Here is a 10,835-nt window from a genome sequence, read left to right on the forward strand (position 1 = left end):
CAGCGGATGGTGTTTTTCCGGTGTTTTCTTTATATTTTATAAAATTCAATGTTAAAATGTCCCCAAAGAATGTGCAGAGGAAGTGTAGTGCTGAGAAAATGAACAAATCTATTACTTTTGTTGTGTTGTGTAATTACTCCTGCCAGTAGCTATCACTGTGTATCAGACAGAGGGGACAGTGAGTGAGAGAGAAGAAGGAACTCGGCTCAGTAAAGTATTCTTTCTTTCATGCAATTACACCTACAGAATACAACACTATTGAAATAAAGAAGGAAATAATAGAGAAATATGAGAGTTATTGTTGTTTCTGGTAGATACATTTTATCCAAAAGACACACGTACTGTACTGAAATGTGATGTGTGTGTTTTTATGTACTGTACAGTACTACTGTGTATTGTTGTTTATTATTGTTGCTTACAGGAATGTCTATTCTATCATTTAAGATTTAAGGGAAAATATACTTGTATTTATAACAAAAAAGACCATTTAAGACATTAGAAAGGTTAGGTCAGTGGGTGGTTTGGGAGGTCTGGCACGGATTAAATCTATTTACATTATTTCTTATGGGAAAAATAGGTTTAACTAACAAACATTTTGACTTAAGAACAGCCCTTTAGAACCAATTAAATTCGTACGTCAAGGGTCCACTGTAATAGGTGAGTGTGTCATGATTAATGCCCTATTCAGTGTATAATGTTTGTAAAAGTCACACAATGTCATAAAGACAATGAGCATATCCAGTCTTAAACCAAAAATAGCACAGCCATAAACTTCGTAGGCTAAATTAGTAATAACTGGGCAAAATAATGAGGCTAAATAATAGCACCTAATGCTAACCAAAATATGCCATGCGTTTGACTTTAGTCCAGTTGATGGCAGCAATGCGCTAAGTGAATTGCCAACTACCGCATGTATCTACCAGCAGAGGAAGACATCTGGCTAGTCGAAATGAGTGAGTAGGTTGTTTTGTTTGTGGTACCAGAACCAGAGCAGAAATGTGTGCAGATGTTTCTTCAGCAGCGGTGCAGGATCGGCTACAAAATGTGCAAGAGCTGAGTGAGTTTACAGAGAAATGTCGGAAACAGTTGAATGAAGTGTTGGAGGAACTGGGATGGAGTCCGGACTGGCAACCCCAGTCCTCGCAGGTAGAGGCTAATATCTAACTTGTAGTTAGGAAGCTAGCAATGCTCATTAACTACAGGGAAATATACTTGTGTTATACATTATATGTTTTAATAAGCCATACATGGTTTGTTAATATAATTCTCTTTTGTTTGGCAGTTAGTGTAAAGCTGGCTTGACTGTGGTACACATGTTCCAGTAGCTTGTAATTCATTATAAAGTAACTGTTTGGGTGTTATTTTTAATGTTGGCAAAGGGCAGCTGTCCTACGTGCTTTGTAATATCTGCAGTTAAACTATTCCTATAGCAATACATTTACATTTTACATTTAGCAGACGCCTTTATCAAAAGCGACTTACAGTGGTGTAACAGTATACAGTCTGAGAAATTGAGGATAAAGGGACTTGCTCAAGGGCCCAACAGCAGCAACCTGGCAGTGGTGGGGCTTGAATCAGCGACCTTTTGATTACTAGTCCAGTACCTTAACCGCTAGGCTACAACTGCAATAAATTCAGTCAAACTGGCCCTATTTATATGGACACAAACATCACATGCCACAGTCACTCAGAATTACTAACAGCAAATTAGAATACCATGCCACAGAGCTGAATGACATTAAAGAACATGCTACACCAAGGTGGCACAGTGGCTAGGTGGGTAGCACTGGTTTCTGCCCACAGTCCAAAGACCTGAAGTCAGTGTATGTATGTGTGTGATTTATTTATTTATTTATTAGGATTTTAACGTTGTCTTACACACTTTGGTTACATTCATGACCGAAACGGTAGTTACTCGTTACACAAGATTTATCACTTCACGAGTTTAAAGTTAAACACAGTCATGGACAATTTTGTATCTCCAATTCACTTCACTTGCATGTCTTTGGACTGTGGGAGGAAACCGGAGCTGCCGGTGGAAACCCACGCAGACACGGAGAGAACATGCAAACTCCACACAGAAAGGACCCCAAACCACCCCACCTGGGGATAGAACTCAGGACCTTCTTACTGAGGCGACAGTGCTGCCCACTGAGTGTGTGTGTGTGTTTGCCCTGTGATGGACAATCGACCTGTCCAGAGTGTTTCTTGCTTTTCGCCCAGTAAATTGGACCCACCGCGACCCTTAATAGGATAAAGCGGTGGTAAAAAAAAAAAAGGAAATGAAAAATCAATGAATGAATGTTTGGACCAAGCAGATTTTGTCAAGTAAAAAAACAAAAAAACTTGCATATATGTGTATAAAATTTTAATTTATTACATGTACACTGTACAATGAATCATAGTCATAACAAATATTAGGTCAAATGCTCATGGTTGTTTCAAAACTGGGCCATGACATACACTAACTAGATGAAAAGTTTGTCTCTAACCTTTTATTTTCATGACAGTTTTTGGTGTAACGTGTGATACATTTATATCATGGAAAAAAACAAACAAACAGTGGAGCAAAGTCTTAACCAGTAGATACTTCTCTGTTGTCTGATAATGAATATTTAGTCACATGATCAAAGCCTTACATTAGTTTTACTGCAGTGACCACTTAAATAAAGATGCCAATGGCAAGTTTTTTAAATCTATAAAATTAGGCATTTAGTTCCTACCAATCACAAAAAGGCTGAACAATCCTGTTAGGACTAATATCAGGTCAAGTGTGGCCCTTTTCTAAAAGAGAGAGGGTGGATTAAGGCTGACAAAGCATGTATAATAGCAGATATTTTTAGCATTGCTTGGAACCTTAGCATGATTATACTTGCTACTGATGCATACACAAGATTGCTGTTCCGTGTCCTGCATTCATTCGGCTGAAATGTTTTTGTCTGCTCTTTGTAACAGGAGGCGATGGAGGTTTGTCCTTACGATATGAACCATACAGTTCCATCTAGCAGCATGGAGAATCACAAAGCAACCTGCCTGCTTAGCCAGTTAAAATATTCCAAGGAGGAGCAGGTGAAATATTTGTTAAGAATTAATTTTACAGTATGCATTACCTTCATGTGCTGCATGCTAAAATATTTTGTGTATGTGTGTTTCTTTAGGCGGAGATGTACGATCCTTCATTTTGCTATGGAAGAGCAAATATTCCTAGCATCAAATTGGGTGAGTTGTGTTTATTATTTTCACTTAGAGAGGACAAAAAAACATTAGATAAAAGTGTGCAGTAAATACATATTCCAGAGAATGTCCAAACCTTAAAGAGGGCTAGATGAGAAAAACATATGGATAATAACATTTAAATTATTTTATTTTAATTCAGTAGGACAAAGAGTTATGATTAAAGTATTGTATTATTAAACATTATAATTTAAACATTGTATTTAAGACTTGTTAACAGTACAATGTTTTCATTTAAGCACCATGTTCTTTTAAACCCTGGATAATATATTATTTTAAAACATATAGGATTAATAAAATTTAAGAATGGTAATCTAAAAATGAATAGCTATGAATGTGCCTTACCAAGCTGTAAAACAAGCCGGGTGAGATCTGACTTCAGGAAGCATTTAGCCCTTGGCTGGACGTTGGACATCATGCCTGTATTTAAATTCTTATTTACTATTATTTTTTTTACAGCTCTGAATCCATGTTCATATATATTAATCAGATCTTTCTTCGAACAGACAAACAAACACAGCATCAAGTAATCCTACAGGCCCAAGCAAGTGCCCCTTCTGTTCAATCACCAGGAAACTACTGCCAAAGTAAGTTCCAGAACAACCAAAGACTGAACTGTTTCTTCATTAGCACAGATTTTTAAAATACACACTTTTTCTACAGCAATGAGTATACTCGGATTTTGGCAAATTTTGTACAGTGGTAACTTAAAATAATGATTAACTAATGTTGGGCCGGCATGCACCAGTGCACCATTCTGTTATGGACTACTTTAAATCAAAGATGTTCTTACATACAGTCCATCAGTGTAAGTTAACTGATACAAAATAGAAAACATGTACACTTCTAACATGTCTCATAGCAACATAAGCTTGCTAAGAGTTCCCCTTAACTAGTAATTGTGAAACACTACAACTGAACTACGTTTGATAAAATAAATGCTGATTTATTTGTCATGCTAAATGATAAAATGTAACAATCTAAATTCTAACCACTGTTACTGTGTTACACACAGCTGAATAAAATACATGTAGAGTGCAGTGGGTCAAATTTCTTTACATAGAAAAGATCACCATGTCTTCATGCTGCCCTAAAAAAGTTAGCAACCCACCTGCTAATAAAATACGCTAGCTTGCCTTGATCACAGGTGGATATGAATTCAATTTTAGTATGTGTGCCTTGTCTTTCCCTAGAGACTTTTTAATAAAATCCCAAATGATTAATGTACATTTACATTTGCTGTATATTTGACACACTTCTTAAACCAAAACAAAGTTTCTACTAAATAGTTTTTGTACACTGTGCAGAATAGTTGTTTGGGATGCAACCTAGTGGCTAGTTTTGATTGTGTATACCTACCTAATACATTTAATCCCAAGTTGACCCCATACAAATTTTTTTTTTAAATGATACTGTAATTTATCTTTGTTTTGTATGTTTTTCCTAGTAGCAAGGGTGAGTATTAGAGGCTGTCTGCTCAAGATAAATTGCTACTCATACTTGCTGTATCCTTTTAAAAATATCCTTTTGAAAACGAAACAGACACCTGTATTCCGTTTTTAAATTAGGATATGTTATCCACAATAAATACTTTAAATAACCAAGAGTTTCTATGTAGATAATGATTTCCCATTACCTGCTGGGAATGTTAATGTCACTTGTGTTTAGGATTTTACGGGATCCTACAAGAGCTGGACAAATGAATACACAACAATATATCAATATCGAGAACCTATTAATGAGTAGAGTCACCCTTAGCATTTCAAGCTATTTTGAGGCCAGCATAGAAGTTAAGAACAATTTTGAATCAGGTTTTAGTGTCAGAGAGTTCACCTGATCCTGTAGATTTGCCCTGTCCTAGTTGGCTGTCACACAACCATGCAAAGCAATCATCAGACCTAATATTTTTATAAAAATGGCTGTCCATACTATTTTGAATTATGCACTGTACCCTATTTTTAAAGGAAGAAAATATGGGTAAAGGCACCCACTAAATGAATCTGTTCAGATGTTTTTAAAATTTTACTCATCATACAATATGACTTTTATCAGTGCATACTGGTTCAGTTTTTTTCTTTTGTCATTAAAGTTAATGTGAACGGCAGCTTGACCATAAATTCCAGCTTTGTATAAATCACAACATGCACTGTTGTTGTCACCTGCTGTTTTGCCTCTTCAGATGTCGTTATGTTGGCTCATGTTAGTACTAGCAGTCAGAGCTATAAAGCTGATCTATGCTTTTATTTGGCAACCCTTATATAGCCTTTATTTACCCTTATATAACTCGCCTGTACAACTGTGTGTATTTGTAATTTAGTTACTTTACCATCAAGATCCTTTTTCATTTGCTATGTTACTCTATCTACCACATTTACAAAACATATTTTTCTTATGTAATTGTTTTGATTGGAAGCATATTAAAGGCAGTCTGTGTCCCAGCATGTTTAAAAGTCTAGCCTTTTTTGTGTTTAGGGGATTATTCCACTGAACCTTCAGATGTGCCTCAGAACCACAAGCGAGCAATATGTGACCTCACACCCGCTGACCGATTGGCTGTGTATGACTATGTTGTACAGGAAGCCACAGAGCAGAGTGCAAAAGCACAGGCGTCCAGCAATGAGGATCTTTATGTAGACCTTGTATCCAAGCTTAATAAAGGTAAAAACATCCATGATGTGTATTCACAACTCATTACACTTCATACCATCTTAATTTAGTGTATAATTCATAATTTTAGTTAGCATAGTACTTTCTTTGTATTTCTGCTCTTTCTTTTGTAAAGAATTACAATTAATTTGTAAATTGGAAACTTGAACATTTTTCACTGTATTGCCAAAAGTATTTGGACACCTGACCACACACTTGTTGGACATCACATTTCAAAAAGAAGTATTAGTAAAATAGTGACCTCTATGTGATCTTTTTTAGCTAGAACAAGAGCCACTCTTCTGAGAAGTCTTCTCACAAGACTTTGAAGTATGTTTGTGGGAATTTGTGCCCATTCAGTCAAAAGTACGTTTGTATGGCTGGGTATTGATGTTGGTCAATAAAGCCTTAATTGATGTTCCAGTTCATTGCAAAGCTATTCAGTGCGGCTGAGGTCGGGGCTATATGCTGGCCTCTGAATTTTCTTTAAACCAGCTTTAAGCTTTTCCTCGTGTCTCTATAGACATTGCTTTGTGCACAGTAATGCTGGAACAGGAAAGGGCCTGTCCTAAACTGCTGATGCAAAGTTGGAAGCATGTAACTTCCTTTATATAGTTGATTTATTACAAATGTTAGCAATTGATGTGGCCAAAACACATACATTCACATAAATTAAAAGGGTGTCTCAATACATTTGTCCATATAGTGTATATATTTCTGTACCCTTAGGTGATGACAGTAATGGTCCAAAGTCTCACCTCGAGGTCTTAGCCGAAATGAGGGACTACAGGAGACGCCGGCAGTCATACAGAGCAAAGAATGTTCACATCACCAAGAAATCATACACTGAGGTTAGTATCTAGGTGTTCATAGCTTATTTTGTAACCTATAGCCAAGTTGCAGCATGGGGACAAATACATTTTGGTACACACAATGTCCCTATAATAAATGTAAAAGCACCAAGTTGTTAGTGACTTACTTTTAGAGATGATGGTATTTGTGGACTTTGGAGTGGTTTGTAGTCATATTTATGTAATTTTGCATCCTCTAGATTATACGTGAAGTAATTGATGTCCACTCTGAAGAGCTGTCCAGACTGTGGCTGGAAGAGAGAAAGGAAGAGTCAAAACCATCTCACTCTCACAGGTAAACAGCAAATTAGTCACTGGGAATAACAATGTACAATTGTAGAATTAATGCAAGTCGGGCATAATTTAAGATAAGATAAGACTTTATTGATCCCCCTAGGGAAATTAACTTGTTACAGCAGTATGAAGACAAGAATACAAGAAATACAACTAAGTAAAAAATATTGCACACAGTGTGTAGTTATTTACTCTATAAAATATCTAAAAAATAATATATACATTAAAAATATGCAAAATATATTAAGTTATTGCACTTATTGTGAATAGGTTACATATTGCACTTGTTATTACACCCAACATGAAAGATTAGGAATGAGTGATATTATTATATATTATTATTGTTGTAAGCTCTGATGGCTGCGGGAATAAAGGACCTGCGGTAGCGCTCCTTCTTACACAGGGAGTGGAGGAGTCTGGTACTGAAGGAGCTTGTTAGGTCTCCTACAGACTCATGTAGTGGATGTGTGGTGATGTCCAGGATGGATGACAGCTTGGCTATCATCCTCCTTTCTCCCACCTCCTCTACCGGTTCGAGAGGACAGTTCAAGACAGAGCTCGCTTTCTTGATCAGCTTGTTCAGTCTTTTTCTGTCTCTCTCCGATATTGGTATCTCCAGCTATCTCCGATAATTTGCTGTGTCATTGCAGTGTAATTTCTTATGCTTATGTGTCTATTCAAGCATTGAATATGGAATCAGACACTAGATTATACAGATCATGCACAGCTGTTGTGGAATTAGCTGGAACTAACTATACGTCACATTTCTTTACTTATTGCACTGCTTTATTTTCATCAAATCAACTCGAAAGACTAAATATTACTTTCTGTCTTGTGAGACTACATCTTAAATATTTGTATTTAATTCTATACACGTCACCTTCATACTTTTTAAGGCGAGGGGGTTGAATATTCCCTATTGCAACTATACACAATAAAGAAGCATCCGCTGTGAAAAGACATTGGTGAAGAATTAAGGATTTATTCGTTGGAAATGCAGTTCCATAATTTGCCACCTGATGACGCAAAAAGCTCTATATGCGTTAAGGCAATCATTTTATTGGAGGAATAAAATACTATTGTTCCAATAGCATTGTAATTCAGTTGTTATTATGTGAAACACTGTTCAGCATTTTGGACCAAAATCTCCTAAAACCTAAATTAAAGTCTTGTAACTGTAATGGCCAAAGCATAAAATGTACCATATGATTATTGTTATTAAGCCATTCAGTGCACCTATTCGTAATATTCTATAATCTATATTTTGTATCCAGGTTGCCAAACTTAAAAAATAGTTTTCCAAGTGCTGGATTGTCAGAGCACAGATAATTTGTCCTGCAAAATGTCATATGCTTTAACCATCAGTCTGTTTTTTCTGTTTATTTATAATGATGCTTGCATCAACAAGTTTACAAATGTTTTATCATTCAAAGCAAAATTAATATTTAATATTTAAAGTTGAATTTTAGGCTTGATGGCCATGTCAAAAAGTCATAACCGTATTTGTCTGTTGTAGGGATGTTTGTTAGTTAGTTAGTTAGTTAATTAGGATTTTAACGTCATGTTTTACACTTTTGGTTACATACATGACAGGAACGGTAGTTACTCATTACACAAGGTTTATCACTTCTCAAGATTATATCGAACACAGTCCTGGACAATTTAGTGTGTCCAATTCACCTCACTTGCATGTCTTTGGACTGTGGGAGGAAACCGGATCACCCGGAGGAAACCCACGCAGACACGGGGAGACCATGCAAACTCGTTACATCCCTAGTCTGTTGTCCTTGTCACATGCGTAAGCTTGTCCTCCCACAATTTCCTGTATTAAATATAAAATGCAATAATATGAAGTTTATATAAACTGTGTTGACATTGTTGTCTTTCTGCTATTTGTGGACTACAGGAGGACATCAGATGAGGACCGCTCTGCATCTGTTGATTCGCATGGGTCTCGTGCAGATTCCAGAGAAGATCGCAGCTCTCGCCACAAACACCACAAGAAGAGTAGTCGTGAGCATCATAAAGATAGAGACAGCAAAAACAGAAGGAGGTAAGCCACAGAAACAAACATACATATATGCTTTTTTGTTTTATGCACAGTCTACACACTATTACAATGTTTATGATGATAGTATTTACTTATATTTACATTTTAAACTTGCAAGTTCAAATCTCAGCTTTGCTGCCAGCAGGCGGAACCTATATGGATTATGATTGGTGAGATTGTTACTCATTACTGCTGCAATTCTGACCTCTGCTGGCTGATTGAGGGGACCTGCACAATGAGACGGGGAATATTGTATACCTGTGTTTGGCTTTCTCTATGTGATACGTATCCTCATATGAACCTGCCTTTTTTGGGAGCAGTAGAGACTGTAATGTGAGTTGGATACGACTAGATTGGGAGAAAATTGGGGGAAAAATATATAAATAGAATAGAATATTGATAAAAAAATCAAATAATAGTTGACCTCACATTATTCTGTTTGTAATGAAATGTAATTTGCTGTCCTTTATTTTTGTGTGCAGGGATTCCCAGTCTCCTGAAGAGAGACATCACAAGAAGAAAAAGAAAAAGTCTAGATCATAAAGTGTTTGTGTGTAAATAGCTGGGAGTAGGTTTGAAATTACTGTGTAAATATACACTGTTTTGTGTTCATAAAGTTTCATTTATTCATTTGTTTTAACTAATTGACCCTGATCAGGGCTGTGATAATCTGGTGTCAACTTAAAAAACTGGCCTTTAAGAAGGATTTGCAAGGGGACGCTAACCTGTACATTTATTCACTCACACTTAGTTAGTCAAGTAAAAGTAGCCAATTCACATACTGCATGTTTTAGAGGCAAACTGAGTATTTGGGAGAAAACCCACTCTGGCACAGGAGGAACATGCAGTCATAAAGCTAGGTTTTTAGTACCCATGATGTACAGTTTGTGAATTTTAAACTGTTGCTTTTAACATTTTGTTCAAAGGAAAATAAAAATAAAGCTTGCAATATGTCCTCAAGATCCATTGTGTGCATGTCTCATTACCACTGTTGTCTGCAGGTCGTCAAGTCTTAATTTAGTCTGACTTTGCATTTAGTGAATTTAGGCTTCAAGTATTTTGAGCGCTATTTGTTACAAATTACTAATAAAACTACAGAGCTGGAACTTCTATATAATGTGTGTGATTTTTCTGGCTCCCCACCTCTGGCTGCCTCTCCACTATTACATTCAAATTGATGCTAGGCAGCCGTTCTGGTTCACCCCTAGCCTAACAAAGAACTGAAAAGGATTGTAGTTCCAAGTAGCTTTAAGTTTAAAGCTCAAGTACCTCATTTGCAAAGTCTAGGTAAACTTTAATTTCATTTTCATGAACTGCTTAGTCCTGATCAGGGTTGCGGGTCTGGTTTCACCAGAAAACATTGGACTCAAGACAGGAATGCTCTTGCCTGGGCATCAATCCACAACCCTGATTTGATCCTGCATCTCAGTGGTGTTGGGCTAGCATAATACAGTAGATTGCTGCACCACCCAAGCCCTAGGCAAACTTATTTCTCATTAGTATATTATTCTCCTAATCTAAGAAAATTTTACATAAATTTAGACTTATTATTCGGTTTTATATTTCAAAATACTGAGTGATTAAATACATGACACTAAAGTCTCCAACAGTTGATTTTTTTTTTATTTGTAACTTTTTAAAGATAATTAACATAATACCAGCCACTCGATCACAAATTGGTCAATTTCTTTTGCTGACTTGAAGTCAAGTAGTGTGACTGGCACCGAAAAATTTTTTCCCATGCTATAATGTAAAAAGAT

At 36.3% G+C, this 10,835-nt stretch overlaps 1 protein-coding gene across 1 annotated transcript; it reads left to right on the forward strand.

The window, feature by feature from the left end:
* Positions 1-926: 926 nt before the first annotated feature.
* snrnp48 (small nuclear ribonucleoprotein 48 (U11/U12)) lies at positions 927-10,037 on the forward strand. The gene is made up of 9 exons (XM_062992093.1): positions 927-1,146; positions 2,956-3,069; positions 3,159-3,219; positions 3,741-3,821; positions 5,707-5,892; positions 6,610-6,731; positions 6,932-7,026; positions 8,932-9,078; positions 9,558-10,037. The coding sequence occupies exons 1-9, from the start codon at positions 997-999 to the stop codon at positions 9,616-9,618; spliced, it is 1,017 nt and encodes a 338-aa protein (XP_062848163.1). The 5' UTR covers positions 927-996; the 3' UTR covers positions 9,619-10,037.
* Positions 10,038-10,835: the final 798 nt, after the last annotated feature.

Source organism: Trichomycterus rosablanca, chromosome 3 (assembly GCF_030014385.1).
Source record: "Trichomycterus rosablanca isolate fTriRos1 chromosome 3, fTriRos1.hap1, whole genome shotgun sequence".
Lineage (NCBI taxonomy): Eukaryota > Metazoa > Chordata > Actinopteri > Siluriformes > Trichomycteridae > Trichomycterus > Trichomycterus rosablanca.

What these genes read in the sequence shown, in the direction of transcription:
- snrnp48 (XM_062992093.1), top strand. Translation starts at nt 997, where the DNA reads ATGTGTGCAGATGTTTCTTCAGCAGCGGTGCAGGATCGGCTACAAAAT. An exon ending in TATTCCTAGCATCAAATTGG is followed by an intron (nt 3,220 to 3,740) that starts GTGAGTTGTGTT and finishes TTCTTCGAACAG; the next exon opens with ACAAACAAACACAGCATCAA. An exon ending in GACAGCAAAAACAGAAGGAG is followed by an intron (nt 9,079 to 9,557) that starts GTAAGCCACAGA and finishes TTTTGTGTGCAG; the next exon opens with GGATTCCCAGTCTCCTGAAG.